The sequence below is a fragment of the Trichosurus vulpecula genome, chromosome 2 (genome assembly GCF_011100635.1).
Source record: "Trichosurus vulpecula isolate mTriVul1 chromosome 2, mTriVul1.pri, whole genome shotgun sequence".
In the NCBI taxonomy this organism is placed as follows: Eukaryota; Metazoa; Chordata; class Mammalia; order Diprotodontia; family Phalangeridae; genus Trichosurus; species Trichosurus vulpecula.
The window spans coordinates 387,478,749-387,498,136 of NC_050574.1; the positions used below are offsets into that span (position 1 = coordinate 387,478,749).

Sequence of the window (19,388 nt, forward strand, 5' to 3'; positions counted from 1 at the left end):
TTGGATACTCTGCACAAGGGTACATGGTTTATGGAGGTACTCAATAAATAAAATAAGGGCATACTGTGATTGTCCCCCGCTTCGTAAATGTTCAATCCTCTCATTAAAAAATATTGGATTTTTTTTAATCCTGTGACTCTTATGTGCTGTCTCAATTCTCATCTGGAAAAATAAAACCAGAAAATATGTTCAAGGAGATACATTTCATCTTTGTTACATAGTTTACTATAGAAAATTCATCGAGGGACTATAGGGAAAAGATTCAATCAAGCAAATGGACTACAACACCATCCCCAAAAGACTGCAATTCCCAAGATGTCTTGCTCCTCTCGCCTCACCTCATACACTAAGGTGCAGTATTGGTATTCTTCGGCCCGGAAGAGAGTCAACAACCTTGGGCATTTGCACTTGCCGTAGAAAAACCCACCCGAGGCAGTTCCGCCTATCTTCTGAGAAACCCAGAAACCAAAGGGAGACGAGGGGACGCAGACGAGAGGGAGGGCGCATGCGCTCACTTTCTCTTCTCTTTGGTGGCTGTAGGTTGGCGTCGAACGTGGAAAACAGCCAATGAGGGCTTAGTGTTTGCAACTGGCTGGTGCCCACCCCCGCCGCTGCCGCTGCCACGGTAGAACCAGAAGTAGCAGGGACCTTCCGCTAAGTGTCCGCCACTTCTTGGGGGAGGGGGAGGGAACCGCAGCAATCGCCGCGATTTCAGGTGAGGTGGGCCCTGAGGCGAGAAAGCTAAATTGGCGATGCCAGTAGGGCCGCCGTAGCACGCTGTGGGGAACGAACAGCAAGGCAGGGAGCGGAGTGGGGGGGGGGGGGGGGCTGGGGAGAGGAAAAACGAGTGGGGTAGGCCTGTTGGGGGAGGGGCCGACATCTTTAGTGCGCAGGTGTGGACTGAGCTACGCATGCGTCTTTAATGGCTTTGAAGCCGGAGGCTGGGGGAGGGGAGGGGTCGCTTGCCCTCACTTCAGCGATCCTTTTCTCATGGGGGGGCGGTGCCGGGGAGAGTTGGGAACGGAGGAGATGGAAGCGAGATCTCGAACAGGAACCCTAGGCTTTGTGGCTGTTTCTGAAAAACTCAGGCCTGCCCGCTCCCACAAAACATAGCCGCCACAGATGGGAAGTAAAGAAGCCCCCAGCTTATTTGAGGACACGCTAGTCGTGCCCCCCGCCAAAGAAAAACCAAATGGGCTATAGGGATTAGTGATTAAAGCTGGAAGGAAAGCAGAATTGGAGATGATGGAGGAACTAACGGGACTGTACACTTTTACCTTTATTGGACAGAAAATGAGTTAACAGAACCCGCCTCAAAGCTGTTGTTACTAGGTTTTAATCTGGCCCACCGGGGCTTGCGTTACAGCCTAGTGACCGAACGAGAACAGATTCTAACATGCGAATCACTAAACTAGGCAAAGCTGAAAGATGATTAAAAGGCTGCGTTTCTCCATAAATGTTTTGTATTGTAGACAGCTGTTCCTCACCACTTTGTCTGAATCGGGGAAATTTTGTTTAATTCGAACATTATTAAGCACTTCCTATGTGCCTGGCCCTGAGGATACATAGACTAAGACTTCGGGGAGGAGTGGGTTTGGGGGAGGAGTGGGTTTGGGGGAGGGGCCTTATAGAGGAGATAGGCACCTGATCTGGCCTTAAAGAGAAGTATTTCCAACAGAGTTAATGAAAGTAGGTGCTTAACGGCATGAGGGGTGTAAGATGAAAGAAATAGTAACTGGCCAGAACATAGATTGCATTAAGGTAAATAGTGTGAAAGGGATGCTAATCAGGGCTCCTTATTTTAACCTTAGCAATGAGGACAACATTGTGTAAGGAACACTGGACTGGGATTCAGAAAAGCCGAATTTGAATCCTGGCTCTGCCACTAACTCCCTCTGTGCTTATTCAGCCTTCATAGTTTTCAGTTTTCTCATCTACAAAATGAGAATGTTGGACTAGATCACTAAATCATCCCTAAGTTTCTTTCTCTTTCCAAGTATGAAGACCTTATGCTGCGATCCTGAGGTTTTGGAGCAGGGAATGACATGGGCAGACCTGTGCATTAGGAAGATTACTTTGCAGCAGTTTGCAGGATCACTCAAAGGGAACAAATAGACTAAAGTCAAGGAGAAACAAAGTAGGAGGATGTTACAATAATCCAAGCCAGAAATAATGAGGACCTGTGGTGGCAATGGGAGTAGAAAGAAAGGAATAGGTGAGAGATTAGAAAGGTGAAACTTTAGCAACTGATTGGAGGTGATGGATGAAGGAGAGGGAAGAATCAGAGATAATACCAAAAATGTGAACCTGGGTGACTTGGCTGTAAGATTGCATTATAAAGACATCTTTTTTGTCTTTCAGCAAATGGTCCCCTTTTACATAGAGCCTAAAGTGAATCTCACACTGAATTCTGCCATGTAATGAATTCTATTGTAAAATATACAGCAGCAATAATGCAGATTATTGTCATAGGGAATGTTTATTCAACTGACTGTACTATAGCCCTTTTTCTTTCACATCTATTAGCCAATAGAATGTAAGCTTCATGAAGAGAAGTTTTCCCTTATAAAAAGTATTGAGTTTTAGTGAATTACAGAAATGTAAGCTGCCACTTTAACTGAAGTTCTCCTCAGGCTCTGGAAGGCCCTAGCAAGCTGGAAAGCTTTCATGTATCAACAACAGACTATATGTCTATCATCCTTGAACTAACCTAATTTCAGAAATTTACACCAGATTGGCAGAAGGGTGATGAATTTTTCAGCCAGGGCAATTTTTAAGTTGTAGGGGGTTGGGATGTGTTGTGGTGGCAGTTGTACTCATGTTAATGAAATTATGCATCCTTGGATTGTTATTATATCTTAGACAATTCATTTTTTAGAACTTTAAAATACGGGCCTCAGTTATTTCAGTATTTTATAACTTTGCTCCCCCAACCCCTAGATGGTGAGCCACATAAGAAGAAAGACCATGTCTTATCTAACATTTCCCCAGTATTTCCTCCAGGGCCTATAATACAGTGGTCTGTATTTAGAGTAGGTACTTAATAAATGTGTCTTAGTTTTATTATGGGAAAAGAATCTGAATCAAAAACAACTCTTCTTTTTCCTAATCATCTTACTTTCCATGAGTTCATACTTATGGCCTAGGAAAGGAAATAAGTAGTTGAAATCACTATGCCAGTTGGCTATATGCTGTTCAAATAATGTTACTTGCTGACATTATAGAGAAACTAAGAGAACATGGTTTCTTGTTAGCAACATTTTAATTTGTGTATTTTTATTTTCCTAGCTGTAAGGAGTGAACAATACAGTCAAAAAAATGGAGGCTCATACATCTGTTGACATGTTTGCAAAAGTCCTGGAGAATCAGTTGCTTCAGACAGCCAATGTTGTGGAACAGCAGCTGGACTCTGAGATTGAAAAACTGGATCAGATGGATGAGGATGATCTGGAGCGCCTCAAAGAGAAGAGACTTGAAGCGCTAAAGAAAGCACAACAGCAGAAACAAGTAACCTAGCTGCCCTGCTTTCTGAAATTACTAAACAGTATGGGCTGAGTGCCTGGTACTACTGCAGTAGTTGCTGTCAGCCCTCGCTTTTTGGGGTTGATAATGTATTCTTGCCATTGTTTAAAATTTGTAAAACGCCAGTATTTTTCGTTTAATCAGTGTAATAATCTGAAAACAGTTGTTTCATTTTAAAGAGGTCTCCAGATTAACACCTTGTGTTCTTATTTGGCTAAAAAAGGCAGTGAAATCTAGGCAGAATAATGAACTAGGAGTCAAAAGACCTAAATTCCATGCATGCTTGCATTAATCCTGTTGTAATTTAGCCTGCCAGACTATAAAATTGGGGGTATTAATTACTGAAACCTTATTAGCCAGGATGTTTTTAAATGAAAAGTAGTTTGAGAGCTGTAGAGGAAAGATTTTCAATTATTCTCAGTATAGAGTTCGTCTAAAGGAAAAATTGCCTCATATATACCCTAAGGGAAGTGTGTGCTCTTTATGTAAAAACAAACTAGGTCCCCAAGAAGAGGTTGAGAGGTAAAAAGCATGATGGATAGCTGGCAGCATCTCTGTCCTCTTTCTCCCTGGGAGGTGGGAAGAAGGAAAATCTAATAGGTAGGTGTGAGTGTGGGTAAATTCATGTTGGGAAGTGAAAGAGCTGTATTCAAATGTACTTTAAGCAATTGAATCAATGTTGTGAAGCTAAGAGACCAGTTGAGTGTTCCTTAAAATTCTGTAAGTTGATTTTTTAGTTAGAAAAAAAAATTTTTTTCCATTAAAACACATCAGAGCTGCTTTACAAATTCTGATTGGTTTTTAGTTTATTGATACTCCCAACACTTATTTTTCTGCACAAACACAGCAAGGGAGATCACTACCTAAAGAATACTTTTGTAAAGGGAAAATTCTTCATAATAAGAAAACTATGCCCTAATTTATCTAAGTTCACATTTTTTTAAATGGATTTTTTTTTGTTGTTGTTGTTGTTTGTTTTTTTTTGTTTTGTTTTGGAGAGGGGAGGGCAGGGCAGTTGGGGTTAAGTTGACTTGCCCAAGGTCACACAGCTAGTGTGTCGAGTGTCTGAGGCTGGATTTGAACTCAGGTCCTCCTGACTCCAGGGCCTCTGCTCTACTCACTGCACCACCTAGCTGCCCCCCCCCCCCATTTGTTTTTTTACAGCAGAGTATACATGTACAGTATTTTGTAGCCTTGGTTGCTTTTCTCTTTAAAGAATAGTCGGGCAGTGGTTTAGTGATCTGAGGGTTAAAGAAGCACAATATTGGGATTTATTAAAGTGTTTGTTCGGTTGGAATGTCACACACATAAACTATTTTGAAGAACATAGAATTAAACAGGAAGTTTTGCTGATGGAATGAAAGAAGAAAATACTTAAGAGATATGATATATGAGTTGATACAGAGACTTTGAATGCCCTCATAATGTTCAAGATAAGATAGCTCAGGTTGGTGTTTTCCATTTTTTTTTTAATAACTGCTCGAATAATTTTTGTTCAAAAGCCAATTAGGATAGATAGTGTGCTCATTCTGTTGTTAGGACAAAAGGCTGTTGGCACAAATATCTAAATTTATTTCATAGAGCAACTGAATCTTAACTTTTGAAAGCTTTATTGCAGGTTAATGAAAGTAAAATTAAAGTGTATCTTATAAGGAAATAGGGAAGAAGAGTAGCAGTAATTTTACAAGGATAAAGACTATTTGAGGAGAGCTATGCAGACAGTATCATTCTGCAGCCTCTTTTGGGTAGGAGCTGGGAGAAAAATCAAGATGTTTTAAGGGAAAGAAGTAATAATACATGCAAGTCAAGACTTACTGCTTAACCAACCGAGTGATTAGCAGTGATGCCAACTAAACTTTAGGAGCAAATGCAAATAGTTAAAAGGAAAGGAGTTTGAAGGGAAGGTAGTTAGAATAGGTGGTAACTGATAATTGGAGGGAATATTCCATAGAGTAGTGATGTCAAACTCAAAGACAAATGTATTCCTACTGCTACATATTGACTTGGAAAACCACAAATTAACATTATCGATAGTGTATCATATTTTCATTTATTTTGTTAACCTTTCCCAATTCATTTTTATCTAGTTCTAGTGGCAGTGGGGATTGCTGTACTGTAGAGTGAAGGAAGAAGATAGTGTATAATGCTGTTGAAAGATAAGCTTAGGACCAGGTTATGAAGGATTTTAAAAGCCTCCGTGGCACCCACTGAAAGATCTCTTCTTTTTTCACAGTCCTTCTTTGGACATACAAGACTTCACACTTGTTCCTATCTTTTAGTCCCCTCATGGTTTGCCGTCTGATTCTTGGAAGTAGCAAGTTTTTACCGTCAATAGTTTTCCCTTTTCAGCCTTTTAAAAAAATATATCATGGTCTTAAACAGAAAATAGAATAATAATTAAAGGAAACCAACTTTTAACAAATTATAAATCACTAGATTACTATTAAGCTCCATTTGTCCAACACAGTATAATATTTTACAATATTTTACAAAGAGATGATAATTAAACTCATGCTTACCAACTCAATTTTTATTAAGATAGTGGTTTTTAGACTTCTGTTTTGTAACTACTCTCCAGAAAAATCAAATAGTATTTTAGCCTCATTACTGTTTCTAGCAAATAAGAACTATGCAAATAAAACTTTCTCTCTCCCACTATCTCTCATGCTCTTTCTCTTTCTCTCTCTCTCCCTCCTCCCCACCAAAAAACTAGCAGAAGAGTTTATATTTATTGGATCCTAGAAGCAGTAGGGAGCCACTGTAGTTTATTGAGTGACATTGTCAGACATGTACTTAAGGAAAAGAATTAACTGGAGTGGGGAGAGACTTGAGGCAGGGAGACTAATTAGGAGGCTATTAAAATAATCTAGGCAAGAGGTGATGAAAGACTAAACTAAAGTGGTGACTGTGAATGGAGAGAAGCATTTGGATGTGAGAGAGGTTGTAAAAGTAGAAACATCAAGATTGGGCAACTTACTGGTTACATAGGGTGAGAGAAAGTAAAGCAAAAGAAAGCCTTGATGATAATGTCAAGATTATGAACCCAGGATACTGAAAGAATGTGATTCCTTCACCAGAAATAAGGACGTTAGAAAGAGGTGGCTTTTGGTGACAAGATCAGTTCTGTCTTGGACATGTTGAATTGGAGGTTTCTTAGGGACATTGCATTTGAAAGGCCTAACAGGGCAATTGGTAATGTGGAACTGAAACTCCGGAGAGAAACAGGGGCTAATGATAGAAATTTGTCAGTCTTTTACATAGAGATGATAATTAAACCCATAAGCATCCAGGACAGAGCCTTAGAGAACACCTGTATTTGGGGAGTATATGAGCTAGCAAAGAAGTTGAGGAAGGAATAGTTGGACGGGGAAAAGACAACACCTTGTAAAAAGCAAAGAGGAGAGGGTAGTTGGCAGTGTCAAATGCAGCACGAGAGTTCCAGAAGGTTGAAAGCTGATAAGGGATCATCATGTTTGGCATTTAGAGCTCCTTGGTAACTTTAAAGAAAGCCCTTTCAGTAAAACAGTGAGGTCAAGATAGATTGCAAAGGGTTGAGAACTCAGTAACAGAAGAGTAAGGTGGGGGCAATGTTTGTAGACAGCTTTTTCTATGCTAGTTTGGCTGAGAAAGGAAGGAGAGAGATATAGGACAATTGTTTGAGGGTATCTAGTGAAGGTTTTTTAAGGGTGGGTGGAAACTTGGGCATGTTTGAAGGGAGTAGTAAAAAAACAATTGATGAGAAGAAAAGGTGAAAATTAGGGTGAGGGGACGACGGAGGGTTCAGTCTGCTGGAGAAGGAGTTCAGGAACATGTGTAAAAGCATTTAAGAAGGGCCACCTCATTGTTAAAAACTGGAGGATGATGTCAAGGGATTTTTAGATGAATAGAAAGGGAGGTAAAGGCACTTAATATTGAATAGCCTCTATTTTCTTAGCAGAGAAGCAATTTGAGTATTTAAAAGTAAGGGCAGCAGTTGGATTTTAATTACCAAGGATAAAAATTTAAAAGAACTTAGTGTTTCTTAAATTAGTTCACAGATTCTCATCTTTCAATTGATAAGAAATACAGTGCTCATATCTGTCAGTTTACTTATTTTCTCAGGGAAAAAAATGTTCCTAAGTACTACTTGCTGTTCAGTGAGGCTAGAAGAAAGAACTGCATGGTTCTGTTCATCATTTTTTTTCAGCAACTTGGGTAATATGGAAGTCTATTATAACTAATATGGATGCTTATGCAAATGAGACAACTGAAGAGTAGCACATATACTGGATAATAATTAGGAGTCAAAAAGATCTTAATAGACTCTAACCGTGGGACAAAACTAACAAAATGAAATTAATAGAGATAAATGTAAAGGTCAGCATGCCAGTCATACAAATATAGAATGAACAATACCTAGCCAATAAGCAGTCCGTGTGGAAAAGCCACCTACATATGTTAGTTGATTTAGTAAGAGGCAGCAGTATGATGGGCTTGCCAAGGAAAAGAAATGCAATCTAAGGCTGAACTAATAGAGGTATAGTGTCTAGACTAAGGAGAGTAATAGTTGTGCTCCACTCTGTAATGGTTCAGACCACATCTGTAACAGTGTAGTCAGTTTTAGATGCCACATTTTGGTAAAAAAAAAAAAATTGATAAACTGGAGTGTACTCTTAAGGAGGACAGCCATATTTGTGAATCGTCTATGAAAAACGAGCCAAGGAACCAGGGACATTAGCCTGCTAAAGAACAGACTTGAGGGGCAGAGAATATAATAATTGTATCTAGATATTTGAAAAGTCTGTCATATGGAAGAGATGGTTGACTTGTTATGTCTAGATCCAAACGGCAGACCTCATCTATAGATGAAAATTAGGGGCAGATTTCAGCTAAGGATACGGAAGAATTTTTGCCTAACAGAACTGTTCAGTTCAGAGATGGTGTGGGATGCCTTCAGTACTGGAGGCCTAGTCCCCGGAAATCACAGAGATCATAACTACAGCTGGAATCTATAGCTGGAATCTAGAGCAACCCTCTCATCTTGCAGAGGAGGAAACTGAGGCCAAAGGAGATTAATTAACTTGCCAAGGATCACATAATAAGCTTTAGAAACGAGTTTTGAACCCGCGTCGTCTGACTCCAGAGTCACCATTCTTTCCCTTGTACTAGTAACATTTGATTACAAACTAAAATACATCAGGAATGATGCAGAGGGAAGCCCTTTGGGTAGATAGTTTAGATTATTCAGCCTCTAAGATTCCTTCCAACTCTGATTTGTGTAGCTGGGCCACTCCCCTTCCTAGAAACTTGTACAAGTAGCATGATACCTGATTCCCTGGCACTCATCAAAGACAGATAGAAATTCCCCTCTTCCCCACACACTTCTTTTCAGAAATGTAATTAAACAAAAATTTTAAAATTAATTTTTGTTTATAGAATTTTAGGGGAGCAATGGATGACATTCGTCTGAGTTCAAGAATATAACAGAGTAGAGGTATTAGTGGTTGTTGTCTAGCTCAGACACAGTCAATAATATTGAAAATTTTCAGAAACCTTATTTTAAAACCTTATATTAAGTACACCATGTAATTTTCAGAGCATTATTAAATCAAAATGAATACCTTAGACATGTTATAGCTAATTAGTATCTTTAAGGATGAACTGTACCAAATAGCAAAAGATAGAGAAAATACAAATTATTTTGTCAAAATAAAAAGCAAAAAAGTCATAGTCATATAATTTGATTTTTAATGTAGTTCTACAAATATCTTCCAAGTGCCTGCTAGGCATGGTAAAACATAAAGATAAAATGACACACAGACCCTGATCCCATTTTACATTTTATTGAAGCGTCCTTGGAAGAGAGAGTGGTGAACTCAGGATACTTGTAAAAAGATACAATATAGAGTGAAGATCTAGACAAGTTGTTTTGTGAGGATTTGAGAAGGGAGAAAAATTTTAGCTGCAGTATAGCGCGGATAGGTAAGAATATACAGAGGAGGTAGTACCTGAGCTACCCTGGAAGAAGAATGAATTCTGAAAGAACTATGTTCCAGGCACTGTGTTAAGCACTTTTTACAGATATTTCATGTTATCTTCACGTCAACCCTATGCTGGTATTTTCTCCATTTTACAGTTGAGGAAACTGAGGCAAAAGTTAAATGAGCTGCCTAGTTCACACAAGCTAGATTTGAACTCTCAAGAAATAGCCAGGGCCAATCACATGGGCAGGCAGTGGCATTCTGAGTTAAGGGAATGAGCTAGTGGTCCAGCTTAGCTAGAACATAGAGGTTGTGAAGAGGAATAATATGAAATGAAGCTGGAAAGGTAAGTTGGAAAGACTTTTAAATACCATATTGAGACAATTAGATTTTATGATCCAGATAGGTAGCCACTGAAGGTCATTGAGCAGGGGAGAAACATGACTAGACCTCTGCCTTATGAAGACATAGTTTGGAGAAAGGAAAATTGAGTAAGGTGATTGTAACAGTATTTTAAGGAAGAGATGTGAACCAAATCGAGGTGGTAACATAAGTAGAATGAAGGGGACAAATATGAGAGTTCTTGTAAGAACAGGATTTAGCAAATGATTAGATAATAATAACTGACATTCATATCATGTTTTAAAAGTTACAAAGTAAATTTATATGTGTTGACTGAATTGATATTCACAAAAAAAAAAACATAAGTTAGATACTACAGGTATTCCCGTTTTACAGATAAAGAAATTGAGACTAAGAGAAGTTTGTGACTTGACTATAGTCATATAGCCAGTAAGTATCAAAAGTACTTGATACTCTCAAGTCTATCACTTTTCCACTGTAATATGCTTACGCATGGATACGCTGATGAGAAGAATGAAAGATCTCTCCAAAATTTCAAATTTGGGTGACTTGGGAAGATGGTGATGTAGACAACAAAAAAGAGTTTGGGAGGGGAAGGTGAGGATTCCGTTTTGGTCATGTTGAGTGTGAGATGTGAACAGGATCATGTGGAGATTTGTTAGAGACAGAGGGCCAGGGGAGAGGTTGGGGAGGGCAGCTGAGATTTTGGAGTCATGTGGATGAAAGTGACCATTGAAAACATGAGGATTTGCCACAGGAATCATCAAGGGGTGAGAAGAGGAAAGGGCTGAGGACAGTGCTTTGGGGCTCAGCCACATATAGAGGATAAGAGATAGATGTTGAACATTAAAAAGCACTCAGGGTAACTGATGGGGGAGAAAACCGGGAGGATAAGGACTGAGTCAGGAAAAATCTCTCTGATGGAGTAGTTTAGAAATCATTAACGGCTCTTGAGAGAACAGTTTCAGTAGGGAGATTGGGTTGAAAACTAAATAGCAAGGAATTGAGGTGGATGAGGCACTGCAATCAGTGAATATAGGTTACTCTTTCTAGGAGGTTTTGATTATTTTCAAGTTAATTACCCTAAAATAAACCTCATTTGCTGCTAATTATTTTAGTGACTAAAATAAAAATTATTTTCCGTGCTTACCTAGATACTTGATTAACATCCCTATCTACTAAAAAATAAATTTCAAATATTGTTTCCTCTCTTCCAATTAGGAATGGCTTTCAAAAGGACACGGTGAATACCGAGAAATTCCTAGTGAGAGAGAGTTTTTTCAGGAAGTGAAGGAAAGTAAAAAAGTGGTTTGCCACTTCTACAGAGATTCCACATTCAGGTAACTGCACTGTTTTCTGGTGAAGGGATTTTATAATGTTAGAAAAATATAATAAGTAGAATGTTTAAAGGAACTTAGGAAAGTTGGACAGCCTTCCTCATTGTATATATCGACATCAGATAGTACTTTTAAAAGGTTAATTTTAGAACTTATATTCAAAGTTGTAATAATATACATTACTGAAAAAAAAATTAGCCTTCCTGTATAAATTATCTAAATTTCTTGAATTGTTTTGGTCACTTCTAACAGTAACTCTTAAAGATGTACTGTACAGTTTACAACTTTTGTCAAAGAAAAAAATTGCCTTCTTGCCTAAAGTCTTTAGAGTAGTTATGTTTCACTAGCCTGTTCTTTAGTGAAATTGTGTTCTTAATGATTTTCCTGTGTGACCTCTGTAAGTCAGGGACCTATCTAGAAGGCAGGGATAGGACAGCTTTTTAGAAGGGTTTGTCAGGTGGTCATGTATTTACTTTCTCATAAAGATGGGGGGAAAAGAGTTACTTGTATTTGAGGGGAAAGATGTTGGCTACCTGCATGTCACTGAGAAGTGAACCTCCAAGCTAAGTCAAGACACATAGCTGAAGATATGACAGGGGTTCCAAAGTTATTATAGCTGGACCCCTGGAGCCATTTGTCTGTGAAGTCCATTTTTGATTTACAAATACTTTCTGAGAAAGATATATAAACTTAAGCTTTACTGACTAACACCTTAATTATCAGTTGATACTTTAGCAGGATTGAGAGATGAATGAATAAATAAATAAATGAAAAAATATGTGGTTACTATATACCAGTCATTGCAACAAATAGAGAGGGGCATCCAGGATCAGGAGGGGACTTGGGAAGAGAGAAAGGGTAAGATGATCCAGGAAGTGGGAAGACATCCAAGACAAAATTTCAAATTTGCCTCACCCTAGTTGTCTACTTAAAATCATTTCTCATTTGGCATTCATACAATAGATAGCTGACTCCAGTCTGTACCTTATAACTTTCCTTAGTAAACCTAAAAATTAATATCTAAATGTATGAAGCAAATGCTAGAAGATATTTTCCAAAGGAAATCATTCTTTTAAAGAGCTTCTTCCCCCCCAACCCCCCTCCCCGCTACATTTTAAATAACTGCGTAGATGCTTTCTTGCAGGACACTGTTTCTTCATTTAAGAGATATTTATTTTTGTGTGCACACACACACACACACATCCTCCATCTGTATTGAAGTTAAAATAGTATCCTTAAGGTTAACACTTATTCATGTTTTCATCTCATTATTTGTCATTCACCAAGATTCTTACACCTAAGTGCTTGATACCTATGTGAAGACACAAAAGTGAGGTGGTGAAAATAACCAAAGACTTTTTGTGAATCACAGTTGACCTCCATGCCACTGACTAAGCCTCAAGAACATTGGGACTTAAATGATTCGCAGAGTACTTACCTGGGTACAAAAACTAGCAAGTAGGCATTTGGTCTCATTCCAAGGGGTTACAAGTGTTTACCTCAGGAAGAGTAATGTGTTGACCATCTTAAAACAGTTATGCCAGTCATGCCAGTTAAAATAGTCGGATTCTTTGTAAAGAACATGTTTCTTGACAGCCACCTGTATTTCCAATTACTTCCTAAATTGAGAATAATACTTTGGCATGACAAGGTCACCTAACCTAGTGCTTCCTTTTCTCTTGGTATACAGTCAAATCGCATGAGATAGCAGTTGTAAAGCCCTTAGGACAGTGTCTGGAACGTAGTCATCATTATATACATGTCATCTGCTATTATTGTTGTTAGCGTCATCATTATCATTTCAATTAGCAATCTAGGGCCTGCTGTGGAGAAACACCATCAGATCCACTTGACAGTGGATGGAGCTAAAATGGTCTTGCTTATTTAGAGATATTGATTACCTTTGACTCTAATGATGTCACACAGATTTTTTTTTTAAGTTTCCTTACATTGGCACCATTTTTTCCTTTGGGATTTCTCAAATGGGCTGTTAAATGTTCACGACTCTCTCTTCCATAGACTCAAGTATTAGCGTCTAAGTATTACTGTCCATTGAGTTCCTCCCCACCCCTTTCAAATTCAAGGCTTAGGAAAGTCTATTTAGAAAAAATGTTAATGGGATACAATCTGGTTTTTGTTTGTCCCTGTTAAGGTGCTAAAGTAGGATGTTGATAATTGAAAAAATATCATAAAGTCTGATTTTCTAGAAGGCCAATTTTGGATTTTCTACCTCAAAGACAACTTATGAGATAGAAATAAAACAAGCTTCAGTGAAGTTTCTACATTCTCCAACCACTATTGCTAAATCTCCTTTATACCAAAAGTATCTGATCTGTTTGATTTTTTTTTTTTAATTTTCTTTTGTGTTTTGTGTTTGGCTTTACAGATGTAAAATACTAGATAAACATTTGGCAATATTGTCCAAGAAACATTTGGAGACCAAATTCCTGAAGCTAAATGTGGAAAAGGCACCTTTCCTGTGTGAAAGACTGAGTATCAGAGTTATTCCCACTCTAGCTCTGGTGAAAGATGGAAAAACACAAGATTATATAATAGGTTTTACTGATCTAGGAAATACAGATGACTTCACTACAGAAACTTTAGAATGGAGACTCGGTTGTTCTGATATTCTTAATTACAGGTAACTTTTTTAAATGGCACATATTTGCTTTTATTTATGTTTTTGATTGCTGTTTTTAGATTGCATTTTGTAATTTAGGATTATTTGGCCACAGCAAGAATAGGGTTTCAGTCAAGTTTGTAAGGATACAAACCTTCCTAAAAGAAAAGTATATTTTGTAAAACTACACTTACGAAAATAAGTGGGCAGAAGACTGCCTAAACATTCATGCAGATAGATTAATTAAGCCAAAGTATTACTTATGGATAAAGTTAAATTTTGGAACACTCTCAATTTTGAAACTTGGATTTAAACCATTTCTGAATCAATCTTTGTTCCCCAAAGTATCATTCCCTGCCATGGTATATTCTCTGAATGAAGATAAACATATTTGTGTGATCCAGAATTAACTTTAATAATTATATTATCATCAGTGAAAAATAGAAAATCTACTTTTTTGAGAAAAATATTTTATTACAAAGCATCAGTTGTATAACCTTACCTGTTGAACCCAAAATTTATTCAGTCATCTTCTTCTATAATACACAGTCCAAGAAAGTACAATGAACTTTTTAATTCCTAGCTTATTTCTAAACTGACTTCAAAAACAGCTCTGAGACACCCCTCCTCCAAACAGAAACAGCTTATCTCTTTTTATAAGCCATAACATGTCATATGATCCTTTGAGTCCCTTGCCTGGTCTATAACAACAGCAACGGATAAAATGATCAGGATTGTTATGGCACTGCTTCTTTTCCTTGCCCCTCCTTGAGGAGCTAAGTTCCTGATGAATACCTGCTACATAAGTTAGAAAACTATATCATTTCTTCTTATTCATCACATGAGATAGTTTGGGTTCTTTTTTTTTTTTCTGGATTTTTTTCCCCCATATTTCTTCTAGACATTCCCAAGGCTATTTCTACAATGAAGATGGATTGGGAAAACCTGGTTAAATGTGCCTGTTTTGTGGAGTTAAAACCAGAAGAATACATTTAAAAAAAAAAAGATAAAAATAGTCTTGCTTTTTATTTTTTCCCTGGATATCTTACTGGACTGTTGCCTATTTCAGGTTAAAGAAACTGAGGTACCGTAGTGGTTTGTGGATCCTCCGTACAGTTTGAGGCGAGGGTAGGGAAGCGTTTTATTAAGGGAAATTATGTAAAGAGTAGCGTATTGTACCGGGTTAGCTTCCAGGGCAAAAAAAGAAGATCAAGTTATGTCTAATACTGACAGCCATCGCACAGTCTTATTTTTGTCTTAGATTGTCTAATTTACACATGACGACCAATAGCAGTTTTACGGATGGTTATTAATGAGAACACAAAAAGGAGACAAGATTATTTTCTTTAAAAAAAAAAGATAATTTCAATTTACCACATGCCAGGATTCAATCAACTTCAGTGTTCTTAAGAAAGCTGCCAGTACTAGAGTTCTTTAAGTTCTCGGAAAAGTTTTGTTCGCTTTTCAATAATTTTGGATAGTTCAGTAATACATGGTAAATAAATAGAGCAATATTGAAGTTAAGGAAGGAAAATACTGACATAACGGTCCAAGACATATTAAGTAAGTGCGTCCTCAGTACTTCGGTTAGTACTCCCTAAAAGATAGTAAGATAACTACTTAGAGAAGATATGAATTCTTTCTTGCCACTATGAGATCATTTGGTACAATAATGCAGAAAGGATATCATTTTACCTACTCATTTTGTATAAAATTAAAAATTATTATGCATTCAGTGTCCTAATGGGATAAAGGAAAAAATTAATATTTTCTTTGTTACAGTTTTAAACTCATATTTACTCTACACCTATGCTTAATTGCATAGCTTCATAGATATATATTTACCAAGACAGTGACATCTGCTGTAAAAAGTACAAAACACAGTGGCTTTTTAAATATCGTTGCATGAAAGACTTAAAAGAGACTATATACTGTTCTCTTAAAAAAACCTCATTTATAGAACATCTTACTATAGAAAATCTCATTCCCCAAAACACAGTATAAGACCATAAACTTTAAAACCATTAAATTAAGAGTCTGTAACAAAGATGTTAGTCCGTCCCCTGGTCTCCGTGTTGTTGAAGGAAGTCCACTGTACTTTGTGAATTTTACTAAAGATGGAATTGTTCCAATTTTTTGAACAACTCATATCTTAAAATAAAAGTTCCTTTTCATATTTCTTTGATTTTTAGTGGAAATTTGAAGGAGCCACCATTTCAAAACCAAAGGAAATTTGGAACCAACTTCACAAAACTGGAAAAGAAAACCATCCGAGGAAAAATATATGATTCTGACTCTGATGATGACTAGAGCACTGCTATAAATCTTTGTAAATCATCTTTTGTTTCCGCATTCTTCAATTCCAGGAATGTTTTCTAAAGCCTATTATTTTCATTACATTTGAACATGATGCTCATTTTCTATACAGTTTTATACAACTGAATCATAGAAGACATCTTAAATATTTTCTGTTTGGAGGTCATTTTTAGGTTGAAGAGATTAAGCTCTTCTGAATTAATAGTAGAAAGTGACTGAATTCTTTCTATTTCTAGGATTAAGATTTATTTCCAGATGAGTTTTATGTAATCTCCATCTAAATGTGTTTATACCATTCACTTACTGGTTTTAAAATAGCATCCCAGGGAACTATTCCAGGAATAGCTTTTCAACAGCATTCTTTACTTTGTAGAGCCATATTCTGTGGCATTGACTAGTCACCACTTTTCACTCTTCGTTTATAAAGGGTCTTTCACTTCTGGGATGTTCCAAATCAGCCATCTAAAAACTGCCTGTTTACCAACCCTTAACACTATGTGGTAAAGTTGAATGTGACTGATGACAAGTCAGCCATTCTAGACTCTGAAAATATTGCCTTATTCAAAAGATTCGATTTTACAATTCCAGCTTCCTTTTGTATTTTTTGAGACAAATAAAAAGTGATAAGGTTATTTGGTAATCAGCAAATTAGGAAAAAAAAAAAACTTGACAGGAGCATGCTACCGTAGAGGAACAACAAATGGGATTCCCCTCAAGAAATGAAATCCTTGAACAGCCTCCTTCACACCTTTGATCCTTTTCCCCAGAGCTCTAGTACAACTACATCTGGACTGAATTCAGGGAGACACAGGTGGCAGTGAAGGGCTGGCTGTACCTGGGGCAGCCCTGCAGTACAGGCTAGACTCATAAATTTTAAAGGCCACTTGGTCATCCAGCCCTAACCGCCCCCGTTTGATAGACGAAAAAACAGAAGTACAAGTGACTTGCTCCAGGTCTCATAGTATGTGAAAGAGGTGAGATTTGAAACCAGATCCTCTGATTCAAATCCAATGTCCTGTCTGCTGCCTCTCAAAAAATACCTTAGATCAGTTCTTTGACATCTCTTAGCATCATTAGTTGGGACTTTTATTTGGCCTCAGCAAGAAAAATAAAATAATCTGAATGCTAGTGTTCAGTGTCCTGGTTTTTAACATCTTTTTAGAGCAATATGTTGCCTTTCTTGAAGGAGCTTTTAGGAACCAGGCACTGACTTTTCCTGGAGTTCAGACGCTCAGTCATCCCGTATGATTGTAGGTTGAGTAGGTTGTTGACAGGTTTTCAAGAAGCAGCTCTAAACAAGTCCAGATCTGCCCCTGGAACTCAGCCTGATGCTTTTAATGAACACCTGAGATTACCCCATCATACCACAGATCCCTGCCCTGTCCTGAGAGACAGGTTCTCATTTAAGCCCACTGATGCTGTAGCCACACGTTTTTTCTCTACGAATTAATGGGAAATAAATTGAGCTTTAAAAAGGCAAAGTACTTGAAGAGTATTGTTATTTGTACGTGATAAAAGGCTTTTGGTGATTTCCTTAGAGCCAGCTTATTTACATGAAGTATAGGAAAAAATTATACAGAAATGTGTGGGGCAGTGAATATAGGCTTTGACATTAAACACATCAGCAATGCTTCAAGTTTCCCTTACAACCAAACTACTCTTGCCTTAATTCAATCTATTTTAAACTACATGGTTTTCCGTTGTAAACATGCTTAGTTGCTTTTTAACTTCTTAGAATGATGCAGCTTTTCTGTCATTGGGCTATAGCTATATTTTCTGCCAATCCTGTTTTCCAGTAATTCAAAGAACATTCTATCCTTTAGTTTTATTTCAAACAAAACCCATTTAGGAATGCCCTACTCTACATTTTATTAGTTCTGGTGTTATAATGTGATTTGTACCATTATGTTGGGGTTAACTGTTTTTTTTGGCCAGAAAAGTATTTGGATGTCTAGGGAGGAAATGAATACTCCAAAATCCCCCCAAAAAGCCATGATTACAAATGGAGCCTTATGATTTTAAAGCTTCTAAAACCACTCAGTCCCACCCAGACTAGCTGCCAAAATCCTGCCTTTTCTTTTATAAGCTCCAGAGCTCCTTTTTTATCATGGTCACCACTCATTTTTCCACCTAAGTTCTTGTCCACCAAAAACATTCCAGCAGAAGGGGATGCAGATCTCTTAATTTCTCCCCTACTTTGCTATCTGAAATAAGCACATGGCCCTCGTCAGACTTTCTGAAATTTTTTACTGCTGATAAATCATTTTTTATCAGAACCTCAGATTTCTTCCTACTAGAAACTCAGTGGGTAAAATCCCTCAACTAATGAAGTGAGGTATTTGTAAAGCACTTAGCACAGAGCCTGGCACATAATAGGCGCTTAATAAATGCTTTTTCCTTTCCCCCACTCCTTTCCTGTGATGCATAGGAGCAATCAGTCTATAGTTTATAGTCTTCATCAGAACAGACTGTGACTATAACTAGTATGTGTTAACATTATGATTAAGGCTGACCCCTAGCCTTTATGTCATGCTGCCTCCCATGAGGTTTTATTATGTTCCCAGTAGTTTTTGGAATGCTGTATGTCCAGATTCCTTTAGTATGCTCATAGTTGAGTCTTCAGAAACGAATTTCCTGTAGCTTGAGCCACACTTGTACTTGCCAGTATTTGGTGGGGACTAGAGAGGTGTGGATAACTTCAATTACAGTGGAGATTTTAGATAGTGAGGAAGGATTAGTTAAAGATCAGATGTTGTCATCTTACTGAGTTAGAAGTGATCATAACAATACAGGCATTCTCGAGAGAAAGAGGATAGAGTAAGGTGGGTAGACATCTGTTCGAGATCTTAAAGTACATAAAGAGTGACTTTCTATTATGTTCACAAGTTTAGAGCTAGGATAGATCTTGGACGTCAGTGAGTAAGACAACCTCTTTTCTCAGTCCTCAGCCTTCTCAGCAGTATTTAACATTCGCACTGCACACACTCTTCTCTTTGTTTCTGCTATCTCTTGGTTCTCCTGCCTGACTGCTTCTCAGTCTCTGTGGCTACCTTATCTTCTGCATCATGCCCTTATCTGTGCATGTACCCCATGACCCTATCTTGGACTCCCTTCTTAGAAAGTGACCTCATCAGCTCCCATGGGTTGAACTATATCTGTATGAATGACATTCATATCTATATATCTAGCCATGGTCTCTGCTAGGTTGGAAGCACACATCTCCAAATACATGTTGGACATTTCAAACAGCTTATATGCTATGTCCCACAG

General features: G+C 37.8%; 1 protein-coding gene across 1 annotated transcript; it reads left to right on the plus strand.

Moving 5' to 3' along the window:
* Positions 1-470: 470 nt before the first annotated feature.
* On the plus strand, positions 471-17,602 carry TXNDC9 (thioredoxin domain containing 9). The gene is made up of 5 exons (XM_036745926.1): positions 471-715; positions 3,289-3,507; positions 11,067-11,185; positions 13,569-13,823; positions 15,995-17,602. Exons 2-5 carry the CDS (start codon positions 3,319-3,321, stop codon positions 16,110-16,112), a joined length of 681 nt encoding a protein of 226 aa, XP_036601821.1. The 5' UTR covers positions 471-715; positions 3,289-3,318; the 3' UTR covers positions 16,113-17,602.
* The last annotated feature ends 1,786 nt before the right edge of the window (positions 17,603-19,388 follow it).

Bases quoted from the DNA above. Each gene is read 5' to 3' on its own strand.
- TXNDC9 (XM_036745926.1), top strand. From the start codon at position 3,319: ATGGAGGCTCATACATCTGTTGACATGTTTGCAAAAGTCCTGGAGAAT. The intron at 3,508-11,066 runs GTAACCTAGCTG...TCTTCCAATTAG, and splicing joins AAGCACAACAGCAGAAACAA to GAATGGCTTTCAAAAGGACA. The intron at 11,186-13,568 runs GTAACTGCACTG...TTGGCTTTACAG, and splicing joins TACAGAGATTCCACATTCAG to ATGTAAAATACTAGATAAAC.